Source organism: Cucumis sativus, chromosome 2 (genome assembly GCF_000004075.3).
Source record: "Cucumis sativus cultivar 9930 chromosome 2, Cucumber_9930_V3, whole genome shotgun sequence".
Taxonomy (NCBI): domain Eukaryota; kingdom Viridiplantae; phylum Streptophyta; class Magnoliopsida; order Cucurbitales; family Cucurbitaceae; genus Cucumis; species Cucumis sativus.
Window position 1 is genome coordinate 21,173,283 of NC_026656.2, and position 25,575 is coordinate 21,198,857.

The window sequence follows — 25,575 nt, forward strand, 5'->3', positions numbered from 1 at the left end:
AGGATCCAAACAAGGAGGAGGATGAAAAGAAAGGGGGAAGAATTAGAAGAAAAGAAAAAGAAGGAGTGTATGTGTGTATGGTTAAATTGAAATTGATTAGGTGGAAGAATATAAGCAAAGGGAAGGCCCACACGGTCACACCCACCACTTTTGCTCAAATACATTGCATGTGGGCTTTGTTAGCGTGTATTGTCATGTACCCAAACACACACACACACACACACACGCACACACACTTCCTAACTCTTCAATATCAATCAATTCAATAAACCTCTCTCTTTTATTCATTCTCTGCCTTTCATTTTTTTTCCCCTTACCCTTCTTCTTCTTTCTTCTCCTCCTTCTTCCTTTTTTTTCCCTATCTGATAGGGTTTCCATGTCATTTTGCCTTCCATCCCCCTCATGCTTCAGCTCTTCCCACTTGAAAACTTGGTGATTGCGGTCTTCACCTTTATTGCTTCTCTCTTTTTTGCTCTCTTTGGAGGGTTTTTTACTGCCTTTTTTACCTCTCTCCTTTTTTTGGGTTTCGTCAACCGCTACCCATGGCTAAGATCTTTGGTTTTACTCGTAAGATTTCCTTTTAACTCTGATTCCTTTTGTTTTTTTTTTTTTTTGGGTTGTTTGATTTTTGTGGGTTTAAATGATTGGTTGAAGATAGGGTGTAGATTTGTAATTTATACTTGGTGTTTTAGTTCTCCTGACTTTTTTTGGATTATTTGTGGGTTTTTTTTTTTTGTTGGGTAGACTATGGTCTTTAACTATTGTGCTTTATCTGATCGTTCCTATGGGTTCTTTTGATTTTTTGTAGTTTGGATCTTAATTTTGGAGAGGTCTGTGGTGATATGATTTAACTATAACTTCTTTTTTTTTGTTAAATATTTGGGTTATGAAATTATGTGTTCCTATGTTGTAAGGTGTAAATCTTGGAGCTGTACGGTTTTAGATCAATTATCTCAAGACTTGAAAAGTTTAATTTGGTGAATTTTAATGTTTATGGCAAAGACTTGTGGTTGTGTGGTATTTTTTCTGGTTCTTTTTGGGATTTCCTAGCAAGGTTAATTCGAGAACGTTAGCTGTGGCTTTGATGGTAATCTTATTTTAGATTTCTGGGTACGGATGAAGTTGGTAGTGTTATATTCTGATATGTTGCTCAGACAGAAACTGTGGTTTTATTAGGTAGAAAAATTATGATCTGGTTTGTGTTTTAATAGATTTTCCTTGCGGATGTAACGGTACTCGCATATTTTCATTGAAGTATGAGTTTTGTGCTCTGTGGTGTGATTTATTGGGAATACAGTCTCTCTAGGTGTGAACTTGGTAGGATGTATCAGCTAATTTATTGTTCTCTTGATCTTGCAGTCACAGAAAGTGAGGATTTTTTTCCTGGGGCACCAATCTATCCAAACCCCAAGGATACAAGTCTCTTTTTATCCCTTGGTCGCCAGGTGGATGTTTATTATCCTCTCCGTAAGAGGTCCAGGGTCAGCGCTCCATTTGTGCCTAGTGGAGAAATACTCAAAAAGGAGGCATCTATTGAAGTTCTTCCAGATGAGTGTCTCTTTGAGATCTTCAAACGCTTACCTGAAAGAGAGACAAGGAGCCTCTGTGCTTGCGTTTCTAAACGCTGGCTCATGCTTTTAAGCAGCATTAGTGGAAACGAATTTTATGGTGCTTCAGAAAATTTGAAGCCTAAAAATGTTGTGACTGAAAATCTAGAAGATAACCAAACTACAAACGAGGGATGTCTTTCACGAAACTTGGAAGGGAAGAAGGCCACAGATGTAAGACTAGCTGCCATAGCAGTAGGAACTGCTAGTTGTGGTGGCTTGGGCAAGCTGTCAATTCGCGGAGGCAATCATGGCTCTGAGGTTACAAACCTTGGCCTCAAGGCTGTTGCCCATGGATGCCCTGGCCTTAAAGCTATTTCTTTGTGGAATCTGTCTTCAATCGGAGATGAAGGTCTGATTGAGATTGCCAAGGGATGTCAACTTCTAGAGAAGCTTGATTTAAGTCAATGTCCTGGAATTTCCAACAAAGCTTTGCTGGAACTTGCCAAAAACTGCCCTAATCTGACTGATATAACAGTTGAGGCTTGTGCAAACATTGGGAATGAAAGCGTTCAAGCTATTGGGCAATATTGTTCAAATTTGAAGTCTATTTCAATCAGAGACTGCCCTCTTATTGGGGATCAAGGAATATCAAGCTTGTTCTCTTCCACCTCTTACACCTTAAACAAGGCAAAGCTCCAGGGTCTAAATGTCACTGATGTGTCACTTGCTGTCATCGGACATTACGGAAGAGCAATCACAGATCTTACGCTTACTGGCCTGACAAATGTCTCTGAGAGGGGATTTTGGGCCATGGGTAATGGTCATGGTTTGCAAAAGTTGAGATCATTTACACTTAGTTCTTGCCATGGTGTGACTGACGTTGGGCTACAATCGATTGGGAAGGGATGCCCAAACTTGAAAAAGTTCTGCTTGCACAAATGTTCATTTTTGTCTGACAATGGAATGGTCTCTTTTGTTCAGGCTGCTACCTCCATCGAGAACTTACAATTGGAAGAGTGCCACAGGATAACCCAATTGGGTTTATTTGGTACCATCTTAAACTGTGGTGCAAAGTTAAAGGCTCTTTCTCTAGTAAACTGCTTAGGGATCAAGGATTTGAGCCTGAACTTGCCTTCTCTGTCCTCATGCAAGTCTCTCCAGTCACTATCCATCCGCAATTGCCCTGGGTTCGGTAATGCAAGCTTAACTCTTTTGAGCAAGCTGTGCCCCCAGCTTCAGCATGTGGAGTTCTCTGGGCTCAATGCTATTACAGATTCTGGGCTATTGCCATTGTTCATGAATTGTAAAGCAGGATTGGTGAAGGTCAATCTAAGTGGCTGTGTGAATCTAACCGACAAAGTGATTTCATCCTTGACCAAGCTTCATGGTTGGACTCTTGAATTGCTCAATCTTGATGGTTGTTTGAAGGTCACCGATTCAAGCTTGGTGGCAATTGCAGAGAACTGCCCATTGCTCAATGACCTTGACGTCTCTAAGTGTTGTATCACTGATTTTGGAGTTGCAGCCCTTGCTCAAGCCAACCAGTTCAACCTGCAACTCCTTTCCGTGTACGGGTGCTCTGCCTTAACTGATCAGAGCTTGCTTGCTCTTGTAAAATTAGGCGACTCCCTCTTGGGCTTGAATCTTCAGCACTGCAACTCAATCAGCACCAGAAGTATTGAGCTGCTATTGGCTCAACTCCATCGGTGTGACATCCTCTACTGAGCTTGTCAGCAGAAAAGACGATAACAAAAGGAGGAATCCATCTGTAAGAAGGTAGCATAAAAATCTTATCAGGGAAATATCATTAGACTGTAGTTTTTGGGTCCATGGGTATGGGTCTTTGTCATCTAATAACCTTAGGTCCATTTTCCAGGGAATATGGTCATTCTTTCCTTTTTTCACAGATCTCCCTTGAATGGGTTCTGTTTTTAGTGTTTTGGCTCTCACATGAGATGTCTCTCACTTTGATTGATGGCCATCCTTCCCTGAGCTTACCAGTTTCTGGATCAAAGGTTATTAGGTCCTGTGTTATTTGGGTAATCGGTGTCCTGGTTTTTTGTCCCACTTGTCACTGTGTAGGATTATCTCAGGTTCTATTACCCGATCCACGTTTCGGTTTCGGTTTCTTGTGCTTGTTTCTGTTATGTTTGGGTTTGTGTTTGTATTTTCCTCAAAGGGGGTAGAGTTTATGATCGCCTAGACAAATCATCTTCTTGGTTACTCTTGGCAGTTCCAATATTTGGTGCCTTTCCATTCACGGGGCCTAGGTCGTGGCAGCGGGTTATACAAGTCTGCCACCACAATCTTCTTGTTCGTAAGGGATTGTTTTTTTAAGTTTATACCAGGCCTTTGTTTTTCAGGAACCAATTTTTTTAAGGAACTTCCCCATTTGCAACTGAGCTGTATGTAAATGACTTGACAGATCGGCCTTATGCCCTTTGTGATGTAACTTGTAAGTTTCGTATCCAATATTATTAATCAATAAGAACGTGCTTTATATTTTATTTGTCAAGATCTTTGCAATGGAATTGTCTTTATGGCTTCCGCCTAACTAAATAAGCTAAGTTACACGAAGGTCTTAAATTCGTCGGTGAATCAAGTTCAAATGTAGTTTTTTTATTTTATTTTAAACTAAGAATTTTATAATGGCATCCTCATTGATATGATTTCAAATTTGACTTTAGCTATTTATTATTTAGTTTACTCAAATATGATATTTTTTCACCTCTTCATTTTTTATTTTCATCGTCCACATGATTTTTTACCCAGTATTTTTTCCTTTTCTCGTTTCTAATGCTCGAGTTTGGTACAATTGTGTGTACGTTTTTACCATTTCTGGTGGATGAGTTTCAATTTACCACAATCGTTGGTTGATAAATGTCAGTAACCACATTTAGCTAAATGGATTGGTACCTAAATAACGACAAAATTTGAACATAAAAATGAAAATTAAATGTAGGTAAAAATTATACTCTCAAAGATCTTATAAACTTCTCCATTCATTTAAGAAAGTACTCTATGCAAAGCACCTTTTATTACAGTTTTTAAAATATTCTTAAACTATTTTTATAGTATAAATATGATAACACGTTGGATATGATTTAGACTTAAAATGTTACTCTACGTGTATTTTGTAATTCTAAGTTCAACAAGTTTAAGAGTATTTGAAATTCTAAGTTTAATAAGTGAATTGAACTATTATAACTTACTCCATGCTAAGGAGCATAGAGCAACCTATCGTGATTAATATTTTGTATATCTTAAATATAGATATAAACTATTATAACTCAAACTAAAAATAGTTGTTATTTCAAAGATAGAGAATTGTAAGTGCAGACAATAATAGCATCAGAAATACACTTCATCCCCAGAGTAGAATTATCTTTATGGAGAATAGTGGGTAGAGCAGGTTCGCTGTGAGTCAAATCCAAGTGAACAGAATAGGGTCTTAAAATCAAGATTGGCTGCTTGTAGAAGACGGTCATTTCACATCTCAATGAGGCATTCACTTCACGTTATATTCCCAACCACCGTCTAGCTACACGCAAGCCACTGTTTTATCCACTACTTCTATTTCCACTTTATCCATAGTAACTTTATCTGTTTGTCCAATTAAAACTACAGCAGCTGATAGTTAGAAAGATTAACATAGGGCACTCATTCACAACTGGATTGTAAAGTTTTTATCTGTGGGATCTCCCAGCCCCATACCATAAACGTTTTAGGTTTTGACAAGGAAACATTGATATGCATATGCATGAAATATAAAAACCTTCCTTCCTTGCTCTATCAAGAATTTGGGACGTCCATAAATTGCAAGTTGTTATGTTCTTGTCTTCCTGATAAAATACAAGAGCTTCAAGCCAAATTTAGGCCAACAAAAGATAAAGCTTTAGAGAGTGAGTTAATTTTTGATGGTGATGAAAGCACAATGCATTCGAAGCTTCATCTTCATCGCAACTTTTGCTTTGTCTTGCAGTCATTTAACCTACCAACAATGGATCGTAGTAAGCAATGCTTTTGGGGAGTAGAAAAGTGTAGTAATACGTGTCAAAGCCATCTATAAGCCAATATGTAGCAGTTAAAGCTTGCCTTTAGGGTGTATATTTGTAGTAGTAGGACAGTTGTTTGCTAGCTTCTCCACTTTGCACCAGAATTTACTAGCTTGATATAAGCATTATGGAAATCTTCGAAGAACACATTCTGATCCTTGGCATACTCTTTGATCCATCTAGGAGTTCAAAGTAATTCACTTTATTTAAGCAGATAAAGAGGGGTAATCAGCTCATTTTCTGTTTATCAGGTAAATCTTGCTGGTTGTCTGGTTGTAAAATTGATCTTTTATGAACATTTCTACTTTAGTTCAACAAATTGAACTCATTGCTGAAATTCTACTCAAGAGACCAGAAATGGCATCAGTTCACAGTGGTGCAGAAAAGTAATGATGACAATAGTATAGATTTGAATGAAAGAGAAGAACCTCAAGCATTCATCATCGTCAGCAAGAGCTCGATCAGAAGGTAGCCCTATCATACTTGACATACCACCTAAAATTAAAAAATAAAATAAGGCTCGAGTGGAAATATGTATAAACCAATTCAAAGCAATGACTTGTATTATTAATCAATGGCAAAAGCCACAAAAGTAACAACTCAGTTTGAGTAATCACAAGAACTTCATAGCTCACTTCAACTAGAAAAACAAAAAACTAGCTTTCATTTTTCGTTACCCACTGATTCACGGGAACACTAATAATGTGGATTTGAGCAAAAATTGAGGGAGTGCCTCAGGCAGCCAATGATTTGCAATTGAGGCTCAATTCAAACAAAATGAGACGTGTGAAAGTATCATTCTGAGATTGATTACCGTTAGATGACCATGGCTTCTCCAAAAGTATTTTGAAATATGCATTATCAAAAACAACAGGGCTTCCAAAACCTTTCCCACCAATAGTATGGGCTCCAGATAGTGCAACTAGTTCTCGTGTCCTGCAAAGAAAAAAGAGTATCCGTGAATGTCATCATGCAGAAGACACCTTGGAGGTGTAAATTCATTCTATTATGAATTATCTGGCATTCATTTGGAGTTCTACTCTCCAATTTCATATACCAATGAAATTGTTTCTTTGTAAAAAAATATGTGAAAGAAGAAAGGATAGGACAGAGGATGGGCATATTTCTAGAGTGACGAGCATTTTAACTTCTCTACTACTGTCCATGCGAATATACTTCACAGTGGGAGGGTTGAGTTGGTTTTCATAAAAAACAACACTGTTCAACACACATTTGAAAGGACTATGTTGTACAATCAAATGCAGAACTAGGATTTCCCATTCCTAAAGTTCTAATAATAGACTTTTTAGCCATTTTATGTCTACTGTAAGGAAACGAATCCAGATTACATCTTAGAGATTCGGCCACATTAGTAAATAAATATATGAAGGAGAGCAATGCAGTAACTTAGAATATATTGGCCAAGAAAAAAAGAAATTAAAATAAATAACAAATATATAAACAGTCCAGTGACTACAGCTCCTTCAAATGGAAGAGTCAAAATGAGATAGATGCACTCACGAAAATCCTTTTCTGCTGAAGCTTTGCTTCAATCCAACAGCATCCAGAGATTCCTCAGGAAGTTTACCTTCTGGATCCGGCTTCCTATTTGGAAAGGAAAGAAACAATTGGAAAAAGAAAAACAGCTAAAATTAATATGACAAACCTTCTATCATATGACGGACAGAGGAATTGATGAGAAAGATAAAGAGTTCGGCAGTGGGAACACAGGAAATTCATTAGCTAAAATGGTCTACTATCATGAGGACTAAAACTCGGTTAGAGAGCTAGTCAGCAGAGCATAGGTAGAAATGATGTATGGGAGAAAAAGAGAGTGTACACAGTGAAGAGGGATCTATCTATTGTGATGAATGTGAGAGAGAGGATATCTCAGAATTCGGAACTTTCTCTTGTGCACAAAGCCCATGGGAAAAGTTAAAATGGTGAGAATGTAACTATCATAGTCCAGAGAAACAAATGATTCTGGTACATAAAGCTCATGGAAAAACAAGCAAAAAGAACGTTAACAGGCTGCAACTCAAGGAAAATATGGTTCATCATATAACAAGGAAAACAGCCAGCTTCAGCTTACTCCGAGTCTAATCTACCCAAATCAACAGCAATACTTGGACCCCCACATATTGAAACTGCTTCAGCACCAGCCACTACTATCACGTCTGCCCACGATACTATTCAAAAGAAACCAATTTGCTAAGAAGTTAGCCTGGCTACTAGTCAATACCTCTTATTATGGAAACTTCATCTCCTTTCAGATAGAAATGGAGAAATAGAGAGTAAACTTACCAGGTCTAATTAAGTCCAGTGTACTCTTTGCTTCCTGAAGAATCTAAGAAACAACAAAACCAATGATGAGCTTGCTGGTAGACAGATTCCTAAAACAAAAAGGGAATAAGAAGAAAGAACCACCTTAACTGATTTCTTGAGACCTTTGTTTTCAGGTCTATCAAGTTCATGAACTATAGATCCGTTCATACCACCTGCAAACAAGGCTCACTAAAATGACAATCATACTGAAAACTATACAAGAACAAACATGTCTGAAAGCCTACATGGAAGTGGATATCATGGCCTCCGTGATCGAACAAAACTTCACATTTGGTGCAAATAACAGTTCATACAACATATCCAATGCTGTCTGAATTCCAACAATTGAACTCAAAATTTAAAATCTATGTATGAATTCAAATAATTCAGGACGCCTAAGAAAACCTCATTGCCTCTCCTCTTAAAGTTTAAGGATATTAACCTGAAGTATCATTGGTTTCAAAAGTTCCAGCATCGTGAAATACCAAACGAAGCAGACCAGGAGCCCTTCCTTTGGTTACCACCTTTCTTACTTCTTCTCTTATCCGTTCAACTTCCGTTTTATCCAATCTTCTGCCCCTAAAAGAAAACAGACAGAACTCAGTTAATAATCCCTCTACTAGGACATAAGAATTCATGAGTTTTCAATAATGAACAAGATTCTAGAATACAGAAAGTTTTATATTAAATACTTCAAACTAATCGTAAGCAATATCCTCATCCTCCATCTTACTCTGCCGCCTCAGCTTTAAAACCTTCCACGGATTCATGCAAAATAAGAAGAAAGGGCAGCGCGGCAGAAAAGACAAATTCCCTCTTCTTCAGAAAGCAGAAATCAGTCTGAACTGTAATTCAAACAGTACTTTAAAGGATCAGTTCGCCATTGCAAAATGCATAATACAGATTTTGGTTTCAGAAGCCACAAACCAAATACAGATACACAGGATAGACAATAGCAGTCAAATACAAAGTTCCGAAAATTGAATAGGCAAAACCCATCGGAATTGACCAAGGCTTTGCACAAAGGAAGAGGAAAGCAGTTAATTAATATTTTACCAGAAGCATGGCCAGGGGCGGGGAGAGAACAGTTAACGGTAGTTTTGGCGCGAAAGGAGACCGTCGAAACAGACGATGAAGGTATGGTGGTGGGAAATTTCGGTATGAACTTGAATCTGAGAAAGGAAGAAGAAATGACGGCGACGTTGCACGACGGCGCAGGATTGAAGAAGGTGGAAGTCATTTCCACGAGCGGGTGAAATGAACCGGCCGTTCGTATTGTATAATGTGCATTCAGTTCAAGTTCGACCGGTTCTATCGATTCAGTGGTCCACAAGTACTGGCGGATTTTATTTTAGTATTTTATTTAGGAGAGAATTTGTTGATGGGATCTCAATTACAAAATATGGATTTCTAATTTTGAGCTATTAACAGATTTTTCCTTATGGATTGTGCCTCAATTGTGCTTGCCTTTCCTACAAATTTCTCAAAGACACATATAACAAACTTGTTTACTGCTTTTTGCTCTTCTCTCACTCTCATTAAAAGTGAGCAAATAGCAAAGAGCTGCGAGTCAACAGTACAATCATCACATAAATAACTTAACAACGGATGGGGGGTTTGAATTTGCTTCTTCTACCGTTTAAACTATAAATGAAGGTTGAACAATATTCATGAAGCTGTTGAGAAATTTGTGTACACAAAAGCCGGTTTACAAAACTGAAGCAATCTGAAAATTTACAATGTCCTAAACTCCTAAAAAATGTGCAAGTTTATACAATTTAATGGCTATCTATCTTGGCCCAGATAACTGGACCGATGAAAGATACGCATCGCTATTGCAATCGGATGGCCCTGATGAAGTCCATTCCTCGCTGCTAGATTTCAAGAACCCTGCAGCAACCAGTCGAGAACCCAACGGCGAGCAAATCGGCGGCATTGGCACAGGGCAGACCCCTTCAAGCATTTGCACCACTTTAGCCATCGGCGGCCTTTGTTGCATATCCTCCTGCACGCACCACAGCGCCACCTTAATGGCTATGATGATCCTCTCGTCGTTTTCCTTTATGTTCAACTTAGCGTCGAGGATGGCCTTCATTCTTCCTTCTTCCATCATCTTGAAAGCGTAAGTGGGGAAATGGGATTTCTCTGAGCTCTCTGTCGGGTCGTAGTTCTTTCTTCCACCGATAATCTCTAGTAGAACCATTCCGTAGCTGTATACGTCGCTCTTCTCTGAAATGGCGTAGTTTGTGATCCATTCAGGAGCGAGATAGCCTCGGGTTCCTCGGAGTGTGGTGAACACATGGCTTTGTTCTCGGTTCATTAGCTTTGCTAGCCCGAAATCCGAGACTTTGGCTTGAAAATTGTCGTCTAATAGTACGTTTTCGGGCTTGATGTCGCAGTGGACGATTTTAGCATCACAGTCTTCGTGAAGATATGCTAATCCCTTTGCGGTTCCTACCGCTATGTTGAATCTCGTATCCCAATCTAACGACAAATCTGCTTTGTTTTTCTTGAAAATCCACTTGTCCAATGACCCATTAGCCATGAACTCGTAAGCAAGAAGACGATGAGTTCCTTCTGCACAAAATCCCTTTAATCTGACTAAATGGATGTGATGGATGCTACCAATTATGCCCACTTCAGCTCTAAATTCCTTTTTTCCTTGCCCAATTCCCTCTAGTTTCTTCACGGCCAAGCGAGTTCCGTCTGGCAGAAATCCTTTGTAAACTGAACCGAACCCACCTTGTCCGAGTTTCACCGAGAAATTATCCGTCGCAGTTTGAAGATCGTTGTAACTGTAACGAATTGGAGCTCCCGAAAGACCCTCTAAGAAATTCTCTTCTTCTGAACTCTCTTGAGAAGGTTCTGGAGGTTTCTTCTTCTTTCTAAGGAATCGAACTCCGACGTAAATCAGAACACAAATGACAATCATAGTGGAAAAAGCAATACCCAGAATCGCAGGGATTGAGTTCTTTCCACCACTTCCATTTCCGCCATTGTTTTCACCGTTTTCTCCGTTTTTCAACAGTTTTATGTACGAAACGAATTCGGAGCTCTTCGAATTTAGAAACCCACCTATCTCATCAAACAAGAAACAACCCCCTGTACTCACTTGGAAAAACAGAGCAATACAAGAGCAGTTACTACTGCAAGAGGATTTGCAATTCTCCAAATCTGTTTTCAAAGAAGGCTGCATGAATTGAAGTGCAAAATAACCAATCTTATCCTGAGACTCCACAAGCTCTACAGGTCCAGAAGATTGGTCACACGGCGAGGTAATCCCAGTTTGGCAATTTGGACGGGAGCCAAGAATTGAAGGACAGATGCATTTTTTTTCACTGTAACAGATAAAATTGGCCTCACATGGCTCTGGTGTTCCACAAGGATCATCAGGAATTCGAATGGACGAAGCATCTCCAGACCCACCATCTTGAAGCTTGTAAAAGGAGATAAATCCATCGCTACCCAGAACCGCAGTCCATGTAGCGTTTGAATCAATATTAGTTGAGAAAGAAAATTGCCAGAGTAAAACATCATTTTCGCCATGGAAATTCCACGAGTTTGCTGTTAGAGTTGCAGAGATTACAGACCCACCATCTTTGTTAATCGTTTTGCGATTCTCTCTGCTCATTGACCAATACGGTTGTGGACTTTTGAATCCTGAATACAAAACCATATCCCCAGATTTCAATTCCAGAAAATACATCAAATTATTCGAATCAGGCTTACTTACAAGTCTCATTCCCTCAACAAAACCTTGATTCGACAAAAGTGTATCAGTCGGGTGGCCAAAACTTTCCCAAATCACTGCATTATCACTCCCAAACAAAACCAAATTTCCCGAATCCCTCAACGCAAGAGCAGAAACTCCTTTATTCGCAGTGTTCGTAGACCAAACCACAATGCTCTCATGATATAAAACCACATTACCGTTCTCATCAAACAAAAATTTATCCGAAGTCGTAACCGGCGAGGCCTGATTCGCAGTCCAGACAATACTCCTGCTACTCAAGTGAATAATCGCTAAATAATACTGCGTTACATTCTGCTGATTATTGAATCCAAACCCAAATTCAGAGTTGTTAGATCGAAGAAACACCCCATCGTGATCGACCCAATTCATTTGAGTTCCTTGAAGCCCAGGAGAAATCTGCCCAACGCTCTGAAAACCAGCGGCGCAAGGTCTAAACCGTAGAAGGAGAAGAATAAGAGACACCCATATAATGAGCAGCAAATAACCACGAAACCGACTCGTTCCCATCACCCTTCTTTCCAGAGAATCACACAAAAGAAAAGAAGATAAATAAGAAGAAACCCAGAAAAAGATTCAAAAATAAGAAGCGATCTGAAAGGGTGAAGTTGAAGAAAGATGGTTTAGAAATGTTAGAAAGTGGGGAACAGGGAAACCAAAAAACTGGTAGGGGCGAACAAACCGCGAGGAATTGGTAAGTAAAATAAAGGAAGGGAAATCCATAAAAACAAATTCCAAGTCTGTAATAGAAGGAAAGAACAGAGAGAAAGAGGAGGAGTGGAGAGGTAAGGGATTTGATTAGAATGAATGATGGCGTTGGTAATTTCGTCGGAATGTGGGTAAGAAAAAATGGGAATAATAAATGCAAAGTAGGATAGTAGTGGTGGGTGTTCAAACATGTCAACTAACTCAACCTCATAGTCTGCCATTGCCGAGCTGTAATGGTATTTAAATCTTGGACCCCTCTTTCTCCTCTTCTTTATCACAGTTTCCATTTTTTTATTCCTTGTGGAGTCAATGCAAGTCTTTATTTCTTTTTCTTTCTTTCTTTCTTTCTTTTCCAATTTTCTAAGAAAAAATTTCCTTATTTTGTTGTGTTCTTTCACCATAGAGGTTCGATTTTTTAGTGATAACGCTCTATTTACTTGCCATTGAAAATTCATTCATCACTTTAATGTTCTTGTGTGTCTCTTCGGGCCTAAATAATTATAACGTTTGTTCTTTTACTTTTCTAACTGACAAATATTATTTTGACTTCTCATAACTGTTTGAACATAATGAAATTTTTGAAAAAGATGTGAAAGTTTCCAGGCATTAAGAAATATAGAAATTGTGCTGTCATACATTCTTAACATTTGGTATTGGTTTAATTTTTGGTAAATACAAAGGGTCTCACCTAACAATGACAGGATCTTTGTGAAATCTTAGTAACAAAGATATTATTGTTTTGCAAGTTACATCACCCCTAAAATTACTATTAAATTTTGTAGTCAAACAATTTGAGAGTATATTATTATTATTATTTTATTATTTTGTATTTACATGTAAACAATATCATATCAATTTGTTGGGCTTTCAATAAATTGAAAGGTTTAGTTAGTATAGTATAGATGTAGTTTGTAGATCAAATTAATTAGGATGTATCAAATTACAAGGTTTTTTTTTCTTGATATAAGTATATGGAAAAATAAATTTTCTATACCCGGTTCTATTTAAATTATTAAGTTTAAATTAATAAATTTAACACCACACTAGTGACATATAAACACGTAGGCTAAGAAAATTTAATTTAAGTAAATAAGGTAGTAACTATTTAGTTTTTTTTTATTGGAACATTTTTAAAAATAGCAAAATAAATTAAAGTATTTCAAAATTTTGGATTCTATTATTTTATTAGCCTCTCAATGATTGAATTTGGTCTAGATTAGTAAATATTTTGTAAAATTTGCTATTTAAAAAGAAAATCTGTTTTTATGGTGGTTGAAAGTTAAAAGCTTCTATTTTCTCTCATTTTTATAAGTTGAGTTTTTAGTCAAATGTGAAGACAATAGAAAAAATAGTTTTAAAAATTCAGCTTAATTTTTAAAAATCGATAAAAAAAAAATAGATAGTTTATTTTTTTTTTTTAAAGAAAAAAAGAAGTTGTAAGAGTGTTTATAGGGTTAGTAGAAAAATATAACAAAAAGTAAAAAATAGGAAGAAAAAGAAAACTAATTTTGAAAGCAATTGATTTATTATTGAAGTATTTGGCAATAATAGAAAATGGTAAATAGAAAAAGAAAAAGAAGAGATGTTGATAATTGAGAAGATTTATAAAATGAAGTAATTTGATGATTACATTAATTAGTCCAGCCCACTAAAGTCCACCTCACAAAGATTAGATAAGAAGTATTATTCATTGTTCTTATTTTTTAACATTAATTAATTATTCAACATTCTAATTAAATGGAGCGGCAGCGTTTGGCAATTTGAGTCACATGTCCATCCCAATAATATTTTGCTTACCTCTCATCACATGGAATAAATCTTTTGTAATAAAGACATTCATCTTCTAATTCTCCCCTTCCCAACCACACTTCTCAACTTCTTTTAAATTCTAAATTGATGTCTTTCTCTTATCATAAACGATTAATGATTCAAATACATGTCTTTCAAATATTTTATTTTCTTTCCATTTTCATTCAAATAATGTTATTATTTTATTAGTTACACTATCTTTCCAATTCTAATTCAATTTTTTTTTTATTTTAAAACAAATTCAATCATACCATATCTCTAAATAAAAAAATAGCAATGTATTGTTTTGATACATTACCAATTAGGATTCCATTTTTGGTCTAAGTTTTTAAATAATATATAAATTTATTGCAAGATACAATTTGACTCATGTAGGTACAAGAAATTAGTACTTGTTTAGAGTCATCAATCTCACTATCTTTTATGGATTCTTCTCTCAGCCTGTTTCTCTTGGTCTAGTCTCTTTTTCTAATTTGACTTGTACAAGAGTTACTTCCAAATGTGTGATTTCAAATTTATTACATTTTAATTGTCTAAGTTAATACAGGGATTTATAGCTATGTTAAGCACACAAAAGTAAGGTCGGGACTCACCTTAGACAATTGCTTACTCTTTTCATTTAAGGTCATTGAAGTAGAGCTATTTATAACAATCTTTCTATGGCTTGTGCATGTGTTACGTATATATATGTATATATCAATTGAAAAATAACTAAGTCATGCTAAAAAATTTAGTCAAATTTGCGTATTTGGTATGATAGTTGTCTCAAGCGTTGAAACTACTCGTAACCATTTAGGTTTTAGAAGGGATGATGTGTAATCCTTCTACTTGTGTTGAAACCCATTTTGCTTGTGTGGCTTCCCGGTTGTAAAGGTAATGTGTAAAATTGACCAAGTTTGATTTTTGGTAATTGAATATTAAAACAAAGAGACTCATATCTATCTAACCAATCAAACACATAAAGGGAATTAAGATTTCAACCCGAAATTGAATTAAAATATCCCATGAAGAATATATAATGTTTGAAAAGAACATTAATAAAGATAAAGAAAAAAAGGATTGAAAGATTAGGTATGGAAAGAAAGTAAAACATTAATGTTCCTCCATTATAAAATATTTTCTAATTCAAACTTCAACAAGAAAGCAAATTAAAATTAAATAAAATAGAATAAAATTTTTTGTTGATTCAAACACTCATTCCAAAAGTGGGAGCAGATTTTGAAAAATCTCCATAACTTTGGCATATAGTCGTTAGGTATATTTGAAAAGAAAGATAGATATTGTCAATTCCATTATGTCTTATTTTACTAACAAATTGTGAGTGAAGGAGAAACCGAATCTCTTATTTCTAGTCGAATATTATAAATTTTATGTTACCGATTGACTACTTAAATATATTTAAGTGGTTTTAATAGGTACTAGGTAAAAAATTTGAATTTTAGATTTACAATCTTCATATTTAGTATCATTTTTCAAGCTCATGATTTGATTATTTAGACAATGAAATACTCTCATTTTTATTAAATCAAGTTTACAAGTTATACGTTCACCATTTATGACTGAGTATTTGAGATTTTGACTTGATTTAGATGATTACATCAATCAAGTAAACTACATCTAAATTAATTAAGGAGATGGTTGGGCAAAAAGTTGTTATTACATTTTAAAATTATAATAGTTTATATTTGGGATCTAGATTGTTTTAGACTCCGTTATATAATATTACTAAACTATTTTAGATCGAAAAGAAAATAGTAAACATTAACATAGAAAATAAAAAAGATAATAAATATAAAATAGTAAAAGTTGTGGCAATGACTAATTAGAAAGTTCAAAATAATATTTACTATAACAAAATTTAGTTGATATAGTCGATATAGTCTTAAATAATCGGATTGAAATGCATTCTAAGAAATTTATCGAGTTTCGTCCCTATATTTATGAATTACAATAACAAATGTAGAACTCATAGCACCTCTTTTTACGTTTAGATTGGGATAATTTCATGGTTGAAAATGTTTACTACTAATTAATTATCGTGTGTTCCACTAAAATTAAATTTTCTTAAAAGAAAACCTAAACTTAGGTCCTTCTAAATGAGAAGGACTCCCAATCTGAAATATAGAAGGATCTTCGCATGTTAAGGACTGTATGGATTTGGAGAAAGGCCCATTAACTACTTCATGAGTCTCGGCCCACTTCATTTGATTTAGCTAAAGACCGTAGTTTTTAAAATATTTCTATTTAGTCCCTTTTAATGTTTTCAATTTTTTCTATTGATAATATTAATTTTTCCCTCCAAAATTAACAATAATATTAATACTAATTCGCCGCGTCTTTCTTCTTACGCGTCTCTTATAGATTGGTGAACTGATCCTCCCACCTCTGACGTGGCTATATCCTCCACACCTTTCCAATTACATCTTGCCGCGTAAGCTAAATTATTTCTTTTATTTTGTTGGTTCAAATTTTATTTTTTATTATGCACTATACTATTTGATTCAATTTTAGTTGCCGTACATTCAAAATCAATTTTGACGAATTTTAATTTTAAAAAAATCACAAAATTTAGCTAATAATAATATTTTTTAAAATCTATAATGAAAGTTTATTATTGATAAACTAATGTATAGACTAATTTGTGATTTATTAAAACTACATAGATCAATTAAGATTATCATAATGAGTTGAGGAAGAATTGTACATTGTTTTTCTTTATTAAAAAAGTGGAAGAAATGGTAAAATTGTCACATTTATTTAAGTTGACGTAACTTACCAAGTTTTAAAAAATATTGATTTATTTCTTCCGTAATTTCTTTTTTTATATAATTTTTTTCTCTCTATAGTCAATTACTCTTTTTTTTTTTTTTTGTTATAAATAAAATTGATTTATTTCTTAAGAAGTAAAACTAAAATATTTGTATATCAAAATGGAAATCAGCAGTGAGAAAAGTTGTATAATTGAATATTAAAATTATGTTGCTAATGATATAAGAGTAAGTTAAGAGTATATTAAAATGGAAATGAGCATATGACGATAGTATATTGGTTTCTTGGGTAGTTCTTATAATTTTAATTATTAGTTAAAGTTAGACTAAGTAAAATATAGGATGGATAAGACATGCTCTATATTATTTAAAATAAAAAATTTAAAGGCTAAAAAAATGTAGACAAAAACAAGGCCTAGACTTGTTCTCACAAACAGAATTGAAAATTGAAATAGCTGTCACTTACCCACTTCATTCATATTACGCCTCTTCCTTCTTCCTTCCTTCACAAAACATTTTTCTGAAACACACAAAACAAATTTGAAGAAACCAACAACCACCAAGATGAAGAAATTCCAAGTGAAATTAGACAATTTTAAGCTTTATGGATATAACAAAGAGAATGAAAGAATCGCCATTGAAATCAAATGGAAAGGTCCTCAAAGACATTCCCTTTTATCCGTTCCATTTTATGCAAAATCCCCTCTCCAAATTAACCGCACCACCGCCCAGCTAGTTCTTAACAATCATCATCAATGGAACCATGAATTCCACAGCATTTGTGAATTCGAACTCCCCCATCATGATCATCCTTCTTCCATTCCCTTCTGGGATACCAAATTCTACGTCTTACTCGTACGTTTCCTTATCCCATTCATTCTTCTTTTTCTTTTTTTTTAATCCAAATTTGTGAATTTATCGTTTCTTTTTCATGGATGTAGGAGGAATACACAAAATCCAAGACGAAAACTTCTGTTTTGGGCAAGGCGTCGCTTAATTTAGCAGAGATGCTTTTGGCAATGGAGACGAAAATGGAGCGAAATGTTCCTATTACGTTGAAGGATTCTGCAGGAGCGGCTCCTCATCATGCTATGATTTCTGTAAGTTTTTTTTTTTTTTTTTTTTTTTAATGAAATTTGATTGTTTATAGATGAAAAAGAAGATTATAATTTGTGGGTATTTGTTCTGATAATGGGACTTTTGAAGGTGTGTGTAAATTTTGTGGAGATCCGAGATGGGTCGGACATGATTCATCAGCAAGACAAGGAGGGATTTTTGAAAGCGTTGAAAGGTTTAACGAGCTTCAAGAAGAAGAACAGGGAAAAGGGTAAAGTGATTTCATCGGATGGTGAAAACAGGGGTTTGGGAGATCCAACGATAGGAGAGGAAGATGGAGATCAAAAGCTGGGGAAATTGTTGTCTAAGAAGAGACGGCTGAGTTTTAGTTTTAGACATTCGAAAGGGAAAGTGGAGCCGTGGTTGGAGAAGACGAACACGGCGGTCAACGACGGAGTTACCGTTGACCAACCGGAACACGACAATGATCCTTCCGTGTTGAAAGTCGTCCCCATTTCAACTTCTCAAATGGTATGGCTTTAAAACACTCTATTCCCCTTGATTTGACTCTGGAAACACATGGAAGAATTATTCTTATCCGTTGACGTGTTCAATCATAAAATGAAAAGTATATTTAAACCTTGATGACTAAATCATCTATTCATCTTACATTGATTTTTTATTTATTTTTATTCAGGACAAAGCAGAAACCACAGCGTTTTCTTTAGAAACAGATGGTCAAAACAAAGAAACTAGCGGAGGGAAATGGGAAACAAGAGAAATAATAAGCAGAGATGGCAAGACGAAGCTGAAAACAGAGGTGTTCTTTGGCTCGTTTGACCAGCGGAGCGAGAAGGCTGGAGGCGAGAGTGCCTGCACGGCTATAGTTGCCGTGATCACCCACTGGCTGCATTCGAACTATGGCACGATGCCCACACAACCGGAGCTAGACAGCCTCATAATTGAAGGTTCATCAGAATGGCAAAAGCTTTGCAACAATGCCTGCTACTCCAACTACTTCCCAAACAAACATTTTGACCTTGAGACCATCGTGCAAGCCGACGTCCGACCCATCGCCGTCTCTGCTGAAAATTCCTTTGTAGGGTTCTTCAGCCCAGAGAAATTCAACTGCTTGGCAGAAGCAATGTCGTTCGAGCAAATATGGAATGAGGTCAATGCCAAAACATATTCAACTTACGAGTCAAGAATTTATATTGTGAGTTGGAACGATCACTTCTTCGTGATGAAGATGGAAGAAGATGCGTGTTACATCATTGATTCATTAGGTGAACGTTTGTTTGAGGGGTGTAATCAAGCTTACATCTTGAAGTTCGATAAATCAAGTTTGATGTTCAAGAACCAAGAGAAAGGAGAACCTGGGGAATTGGTTTGCAGGGGAAAAGAGTGTTGCAGAGAGTTTTTTGAAAGGTTTCTTGCAGCCATAACGATTGAAGAGCTGGAAGAAGAACAAAAGAAGTTGAGTGATTCTAATTTTATACCCCATCAGAGGTTACAAATTGACTTTCATTTTAGCAGCCCTGTTGCTTCATCCCCATCAAATTCCCCTTGCTCTCTTTTCTCTGATCGAAGCCCTGCATAAACCAGAGCCCATCCGAATGATTCTATTCCTTGTATATGAATAGTGAATAGCTTCTCTGAGATTTTTTTCTTGTTGTAAATAAAACTCATACCTATTGGACTATTACGAAAAACCTTTTGTTTACTTATGTTTCATTTTTACTAATGACCTATTCTTTTAAGATACTCCAAATAGTAAGTTTTGACAAAATAACTTTAATCTTTACAAGTTACCTAAAACGGAACCAATGATCACAGTGAAAAACAACATCGAGCAAATTCAGAAAAGTAACAAAATGATTATATTCCAGACATACATTTGATAGAAAAACAACAGTGAAAAACAGTACAGAAAAGTATGAAGAAATTGTAGAACACGTGATAACCCAATGGTGGGAGTAAAGTTAGGAATTGAAATCAAGCAAATTCAGATTCCATATCCATATAACAAGTTCCCATTGGATTTGACATTAATCATACAGTGAATACAGGACAGGATAAGAGGCAAAAAGTGCAAAATAATGACTGGTGGAAAAAGGGCAGAATATGGCATCTAATGGAAAATGACTGAGGTATCAATATTGATGAAATCTTGTGAAAGAAATCATGTTTGATTCTCTCTCTAAGCAACTTCCTAATTTGATAAAGCAAGTTTAACTAAAAGCAGAAAGCTTTGTCCACCTTAACAATAGATAATCCTTATTTGACCCCACAGGACTAATGTCACCAGTCATTAAAAGTTGAAGGTAGAGACTTCCATCCAGACATTCAATGATCAATTCAAATCTTTCCAAAAAAGAACAAAGATGAGAAAGAAAAGGAAAAAACAAAAAGGACCCACAGAACCAAAGCATATTGCCCCCAGAATATGATAAATAAACTTGTTGGCTCGATGCCTCTCTGTCCCCCATTTGCATAGACAGTAATCTCACTAGTTGCTGGTTTATCAACTCTTCACCCACTTCTAAAATTTAAGTAATCTCCTCCAAGGGTCCAGCAAACCCTATCAATTAATCCCAAAAGATTTTCTTTTAACAGACAGCCTTAGACCCTTTTTCTTCCACATATATTCCCTTACTCCATCAAAGTTTACATTTCATTTGTTGAACTTCATTCTGACATTTCAAACATCCAAACTGCGCTTGTGGACAATTTGGAGGTGTTTAACTGGCCCGCTCCAGCTTTTTCCTCCATAATCGTATTGTTTTTTCAAAATGGAAAAAGATTCAGCCTATGAACCTGCTGGAAGGAAGCTTTGGGAGAAAACTGAAGTGTCTTTCCTTTAATGAATCACTAAAATCTGCCTTCCGTTTTCTCATCCTTGTGTCTGGATCAACACGTTCCCTTTCTAGACTCTGCCCCCATGTTTCGTGCTCAGATAGGCCATATGCATTTCTCATAGAGAACAAGGGAAACTTCCTCTTCATCACTTGGAAACAATCCTCGGTTCTGGTTTCTTTTACTGAAGTGCCTGAACCAACTTTAAGCACACGAAGCGAAGCTTTGTTTTCACAGCTTGAGCTTGAAGCTGAAAAAGGTCCCAGCCGCAATGCTAGATCACATTTATCATCACATGGGCTCGTAAAAGCATAGATTACTTCATTTTGGGTGATGCCATTTGTTGCCATTGTACAATAGGCTTTAGTCTTCTCCATAACACCTCCATTCCTAGAATCAAGATATGTAGAAACTGGTCTAGGCGCGATTTGGAAGCCAGAGTGTTGTCCTTGCCACTGAAAGCCATTTCCATAATATAAAGGATAGACAAAGAACCTGCTCGGCGGCAGAGCATTTCCTATCAAACCATGTGAGCTTGAAAAATCAGGGAACTTTCCAGAGGATGAATTATGAGCAGGAAGAAAGCTTTGGAATCTAAAACCTGAATTGCTTATTCCATTGTTCACAGATTTAGCCAAACTCCAACAATAGGGGACACAACGAGAACTAATGACAGATCCTTGAGAAGTCTTCATTACCATGGGAGACTCTTGATTCCTAGGACTGAGATAGTTTGTGGAGACATTGTTTCGTTGGCTTCGTGAAGCTTTTCTGGGTGTGCAGCCTAAATTGAGAGCAGCTGAAAGGTAAATCAAAATTTAACACTAAGAATCAAAACAAACCCCAGAAAAGAGGAAGCAGACGGGGACCAGAGAAGCAGCATTTTCAAGTACCTTCAATGCAAGGCTGAAGAAAGTCCCCAGTTTCTGTGCTCTCATCAAGCCTTATTATGGTATTAATGGCGTCCAGTAAGCGGTATCGAAGGGTACCAAAATCCATATATTCAACCTATCTAAAGAAAAAGAGACTATAACTTTGAAAAAATTAAGCTTAAACAAAGATCATGAATTGTTGGCTACTTGAGTGCCGAAAGTTTTAGAAGTTACAAATGCAAGCAAAATATCTCATATTTTGATTCCTAAATCAGCTGGCCAGAAAATATGAGGCAGCAGAGAAGGGTAAGAAGAGAGAAGGAGAATACCTCAGAACTGGCTTTGGAGTACAAAATTTCTTCAGCTTTGAGAACAACAACAGGAAGCACTTCTTGCCATTCTTTGTTCTTCTTGGTGGAGGAGTTATGAATCTCATGCACAACCCTAACAGAGCAAACAACACAGATCACAAAAAAGTTCCATCAGAGATTCAAAAGAGAAAGAAACAAAAAAAAATGAGCAGAAACAGAAACAGAGAGTAATAGAGAGAAACCTGAAAATCTGTTGAATGAGAGAACCTCTGATGGGTTGGTGCCTATCACTATGCCAAGCTCTTCTCACACACTCATAAGGCCTTGACCCTCGTCTTGGCATCTTGAACACAGTAAAAGACAAATTGGCTGTGGGGTTTTTTTTAACAGAAAAATGGTGTGAAGACCGTTCCCCTAAAGTTCAAACCCAACAAAATGCAAAAGAAATTCCAAGATTCAAGGAAGAAGAAGAGAGGAGACTTGAGGGGGGAAAAAAAGGGACTTGTATTGATTTATTGTGTGTGTTTCCCAGCTCCCCCCTTCTTCTTCACCAAAGTTCGTCGTGTAAAAAGCTCAATTATTTGAAAGGAAGGATTTTTTAATAAAAATTGAAGAGTTTGGGGTGTCCCCCACTCATCCACATGCCTCCTTCTTCTACCCCATCGATCTTTTTTTCTTTCTTTTCCTTTTTTTTTTTTACTTTGGCTTCTTTCTCAAAAGTTCTGACCATTGATGAAGTAACAGGGGGAGAATTATGATGATATTGTCACAATCAGTGGCCCAAACTAACCCCAACCTCAATCTCATTTTGCAAAAATGCCCACCATAACTCTTTTCTTTTTGCACAAACCCCCAAAAAAGTATTTTTACATTATTTCCATCCTTATCGCCCTCACATGATTTTAATGATTTTAATGTTTTGTTTTTTTTTTCCTCCACTCAAATCTACTGGGATAAGTCATACTCACTGACTTAAACCATTTAAAACATACGTTCTAACTTATGCTAGTTTTCATTCCATTTTAAGATTATAATATCAATCTCTAGTGACTCATTCAAAAAACTACAAACTACATGTTTTACATTTTGTGACTATTTATAGAATTTTGATTAACATCTAATATCGGTTACAAATATATTTTTACTCATAACTCTAGTTTGGCTATACATTTCTATCCAACTCTCATTGAATCTAAGAATTATCAACCAAACTGTCTTTTTCTTAAAGAATATTGTTATGGTTTTGAATAATATCTAAAACCAAAGTTCTCTTCTGTTTTTCTTTTTTTTCTTTTCTTTTTTTATCTATAATTCAATAATCATGGGATAAGAATCAGACGATTGAGCCATCTGAAATAGTAATAAATATATCGTCCAATTTTCATGAAGGATATTATTGTAGCTTTTTAAAGACCTACAAAGCATTATAAATAAATTATTGCGCTGTCTCCTCAATTTAGTGTACTAGAATTCATTGCTACAATGGATCACTTTTGTAAATGGTTATTAATGGGCATTCAAATTGTTAATTTTGCTAAGTCCATTCCCATAATTATTGATATTTAATGACAAATAAATTAGATATAAACTTTTGAGAATGGTATCAGTTTAAACCAACTCTAATTTCACCTATAGAACAAAACAAATTTCAAACTTGAATTCAAAATTCAAAATGAATAATAGAAGAAGAAGAAGAAGAAAGAATGATGTAATTTTGGAGTTAAAAAGTAGTATTTTATAGATATGTATGGAAAGTAGAAACAGAAAAGGAAGGAGTTAGGTGAAATATTAGTAACAAATACCAATAAGGCATGAAAGAATCTGAGGCCCCATCACCCAATTAATCCACGTCAACATGGGTTCCCATTGCATTAGATATGATTCAGTGCTCCATACAACAATACACTCCACACCTTTTCCAACCAATCATTCCTCTCCCTCACACTCATTTCTCACTCTTCCCTTTCCCTCCTATCTCTTCTTCTACATGCTTGCCACGCGTTCTCCACCACTCCTCTATCTTCCCCCTCTATTTCACTCAAATCACTAACCACTCTCACTCTAAAACAAACAATCATGTTCTTCCCTAATCCATTCTCTCTTATCTTTGCTCTCCTTCTTTGTTTATCCTTAGCCCTTTTCTTCACCATCAATACCCCCACCACCACCATCAATTCCTTTGATTACCCTTTTATTTTTCCATTTCAATCTCTTTACACCTCCAACATCCATCGCAAAATTACCCCTTCTCCGCCCTCCCCGCTGCCGCCGGAGGATGATGATTTGCTCTTCCCACTAGCCGCCGGTGTAAACTCTACCCCATCGCCAACACACAAGTTGGCCTTCTTGTTTCTCACTAATTCACCTCTTCCTTTTGCTCCTCTTTGGGAATTGTTCTTCGAAAATATCCCACCTGATCTGTTCAATATCTACATCCATGCCGACCCGACCCGGTATTACGACCCGCCTTTCTCCGGCGTATTTGCCAACCGGGTCATCCCTTCTAAACCCACTCAGAGAAATTCACCTTCTCTTTCCGCTGCCGCTCGTCGCCTTCTTGCTCACGCCCTGCTTCACGATTCTGCTAATTCCATGTTCGCTCTTCTATCCCCCTCTTGCATCCCTCTTCATTCCTTCAATTTCACATACAAAACGCTGATTCGGTCGAAGAAAAGCTTCATCGAGGTTCTCAAAAGTGAGTTAGGGGCTTACGACAGGTGGGCGGCGCGTGGCCCGGATGTGATGCTTCCGGTTGTTAAATTGGCGGATTTTCGTATTGGGTCGCAGTTTTGGGTGTTGAGGCGGCGGCACGCGTGGATAGTGGTGAGAGATAAGACAGTTTGGTCAAAGTTTGACTTGCCTTGTGTGCGGCTGGACACGTGTTACCCCGAGGAGAATTATTTCCCGACCTTACTCAGCATGTGGGACCGGAGAGGGCTTGTGCCAGCTACGCTAACACACGTCAACTGGAACGGCAGTGTCGATGGCCACCCACGCACCTACGTGGCATCTGACGTGGGACCGGATCTCATACGTGGTTTGAGAACCGCCCGGCCGAGATACGGCGACGGTGGAAGGAGAATGAAAGTTAGAATAGGAACCCGAAGGGGCGGCGGCCGGATTGTATCCGTTGGTACATATCAGCGTCAACACCCGTTCTTGTTTGCGAGGAAATTCTCTGCACACTCGCTCCACCGGTTGATGAACATAACGAGTGACTTCATATTTAAAGATTGATGAGAATTTAACTTACAACCAACAAACACAGGATTATATCTAATTTGTGCAGTTTTGTATTGTTTTGTTCTTTTTTGTTATGGTTCTCCAGAGGACAAGAATAAAACTGTGAGTGAAAATGGTACATCTTTTGTGGGGAGTTGGATATTTAAACCTCCTAATTTGATAAAGCAAATTTTAACTAAAATCAGAATGCTTAGCTTTGTCTACCTTAACGATAGATAAAACAAGAATTATCTATTTGACCCCACAGACACTAATGTTACCACCCATTAAA

At 36.5% G+C, this 25,575-nt stretch overlaps 6 protein-coding genes across 11 annotated transcripts; 3 read left to right on the forward strand and 3 right to left on the reverse strand.

The window, feature by feature from the left end:
* Window positions 1-226: 226 nt before the first annotated feature.
* LOC101216639 (EIN3-binding F-box protein 1) lies at window positions 227-4,065 on the forward strand. The gene is made up of 2 exons (XM_004138677.3): window positions 227-567; window positions 1,360-4,065. The coding sequence occupies exons 1-2, from the start codon at window positions 543-545 to the stop codon at window positions 3,273-3,275; spliced, it is 1,941 nt and encodes a 646-aa protein (XP_004138725.1). The 5' UTR covers window positions 227-542; the 3' UTR covers window positions 3,276-4,065.
* A 1,145-nt stretch (window positions 4,066-5,210) lies between these two features.
* On the reverse strand, window positions 5,211-9,252 carry LOC101216396 (putative L-ascorbate peroxidase 6). 3 transcript variants are annotated; one of them, XM_004138676.3, is made up of 11 exons: window positions 8,987-9,251; window positions 8,664-8,775; window positions 8,373-8,509; window positions 8,033-8,103; window positions 7,910-7,952; window positions 7,698-7,794; window positions 7,127-7,210; window positions 6,420-6,541; window positions 6,034-6,100; window positions 5,646-5,784; window positions 5,211-5,541 (listed from the first exon to the last, which is right to left on the reverse strand). In XM_004138676.3, the coding sequence occupies exons 1-10, from the start codon at window positions 9,168-9,170 to the stop codon at window positions 5,685-5,687; spliced, it is 1,017 nt and encodes a 338-aa protein (XP_004138724.1). In that variant the 5' UTR covers window positions 9,171-9,251; the 3' UTR covers window positions 5,211-5,541; window positions 5,646-5,684. The 3 variants fall into 3 exon arrangements, with proteins under 3 accessions (XP_004138724.1, XP_011649824.1, XP_011649827.1); XM_011651522.2 differs by having other exon boundaries at window positions 5,211-5,784; window positions 8,987-9,252; XM_011651525.2 differs by having other exon boundaries at window positions 5,211-5,784; window positions 8,623-8,775; window positions 8,987-9,182.
* Window positions 9,253-9,520: 268 nt separating this feature from the next.
* LOC101216153 (G-type lectin S-receptor-like serine/threonine-protein kinase SD2-5) lies at window positions 9,521-12,627 on the reverse strand. Its single transcript, XM_004138675.3, has one exon. The coding sequence runs from the start codon at window positions 12,189-12,191 to the stop codon at window positions 9,720-9,722; it is 2,472 nt and encodes an 823-aa protein (XP_004138723.2). The 5' UTR covers window positions 12,192-12,627; the 3' UTR covers window positions 9,521-9,719.
* A 4,689-nt stretch (window positions 12,628-17,316) lies between these two features.
* On the forward strand, window positions 17,317-19,766 carry LOC101207652. The gene is made up of 4 exons (XM_011651527.2): window positions 17,317-17,821; window positions 17,908-18,066; window positions 18,173-18,553; window positions 18,720-19,766. The coding sequence occupies exons 1-4, from the start codon at window positions 17,531-17,533 to the stop codon at window positions 19,620-19,622; spliced, it is 1,734 nt and encodes a 577-aa protein (XP_011649829.1). The 5' UTR covers window positions 17,317-17,530; the 3' UTR covers window positions 19,623-19,766.
* Window positions 19,767-19,889: 123 nt separating this feature from the next.
* Window positions 19,890-22,822, reverse strand: LOC101207405. 4 transcript variants are annotated; one of them, XM_031880784.1, is made up of 5 exons: window positions 22,304-22,819; window positions 22,080-22,194; window positions 21,772-21,886; window positions 21,480-21,677; window positions 19,890-21,395 (listed from the first exon to the last, which is right to left on the reverse strand). In XM_031880784.1, the coding sequence occupies exons 1-5, from the start codon at window positions 22,402-22,404 to the stop codon at window positions 20,827-20,829; spliced, it is 1,098 nt and encodes a 365-aa protein (XP_031736644.1). In that variant the 5' UTR covers window positions 22,405-22,819; the 3' UTR covers window positions 19,890-20,826. The 4 variants fall into 4 exon arrangements, with proteins under 4 accessions (XP_031736644.1, XP_031736643.1, XP_004138854.3 ...); XM_031880783.1 differs by having other exon boundaries at window positions 19,890-21,662; window positions 22,304-22,822; XM_004138806.3 differs by having other exon boundaries at window positions 19,890-21,677; window positions 22,304-22,814.
* A 945-nt stretch (window positions 22,823-23,767) lies between these two features.
* On the forward strand, window positions 23,768-25,427 carry LOC101207162 (glycosyltransferase BC10). The gene has a single exon (XM_011651530.2). The coding sequence runs from the start codon at window positions 24,138-24,140 to the stop codon at window positions 25,296-25,298; it is 1,161 nt and encodes a 386-aa protein (XP_011649832.1). The 5' UTR covers window positions 23,768-24,137; the 3' UTR covers window positions 25,299-25,427.
* The last annotated feature ends 148 nt before the right edge of the window (window positions 25,428-25,575 follow it).

What these genes read in the sequence shown, in the direction of transcription:
- LOC101207162 (XM_011651530.2), top strand. Translation starts at nt 24,138, where the DNA reads ATGTTCTTCCCTAATCCATTCTCTCTTATCTTTGCTCTCCTTCTTTGT.
- LOC101216396 (XM_011651522.2), bottom strand. Translation starts at nt 9,170, where the DNA reads ATGACTTCCACCTTCTTCAATCCTGCGCCGTCGTGCAACGTCGCCGTC. An exon ending in TTGGGTAGATTAGACTCGGA is followed by an intron (nt 7,211 to 7,697) that starts GTAAGCTGAAGC and finishes CTTTCCAAATAG; the next exon opens with GAAGCCGGATCCAGAAGGTA. An exon ending in GAAGCCATGGTCATCTAACG is followed by an intron (nt 6,101 to 6,419) that starts GTAATCAATCTC and finishes TTTTAATTTTAG; the next exon opens with GTGGTATGTCAAGTATGATA.
- LOC101207405 (XM_004138806.3), bottom strand. Translation starts at nt 22,404, where the DNA reads ATGCCAAGACGAGGGTCAAGGCCTTATGAGTGTGTGAGAAGAGCTTGG. An exon ending in ACTCCAAAGCCAGTTCTGAG is followed by an intron (nt 21,887 to 22,079) that starts GTATTCTCCTTC and finishes TTCTTTAGATAG; the next exon opens with GTTGAATATATGGATTTTGG. An exon ending in TCTTCAGCCTTGCATTGAAG is followed by an intron (nt 21,678 to 21,771) that starts GTACTTGAAAAT and finishes TTTACCTTTCAG; the next exon opens with CTGCTCTCAATTTAGGCTGC.
- LOC101216153 (XM_004138675.3), bottom strand. Translation starts at nt 12,191, where the DNA reads ATGGGAACGAGTCGGTTTCGTGGTTATTTGCTGCTCATTATATGGGTG.
- LOC101216639 (XM_004138677.3), top strand. Translation starts at nt 543, where the DNA reads ATGGCTAAGATCTTTGGTTTTACTC. An exon ending in TAAGATCTTTGGTTTTACTC is followed by an intron (nt 568 to 1,359) that starts GTAAGATTTCCT and finishes TTGATCTTGCAG; the next exon opens with TCACAGAAAGTGAGGATTTT.
- LOC101207652 (XM_011651527.2), top strand. Translation starts at nt 17,531, where the DNA reads ATGAAGAAATTCCAAGTGAAATTAGACAATTTTAAGCTTTATGGATAT. An exon ending in CCAAATTCTACGTCTTACTC is followed by an intron (nt 17,822 to 17,907) that starts GTACGTTTCCTT and finishes TCATGGATGTAG; the next exon opens with GAGGAATACACAAAATCCAA. An exon ending in CTCATCATGCTATGATTTCT is followed by an intron (nt 18,067 to 18,172) that starts GTAAGTTTTTTT and finishes GGACTTTTGAAG; the next exon opens with GTGTGTGTAAATTTTGTGGA.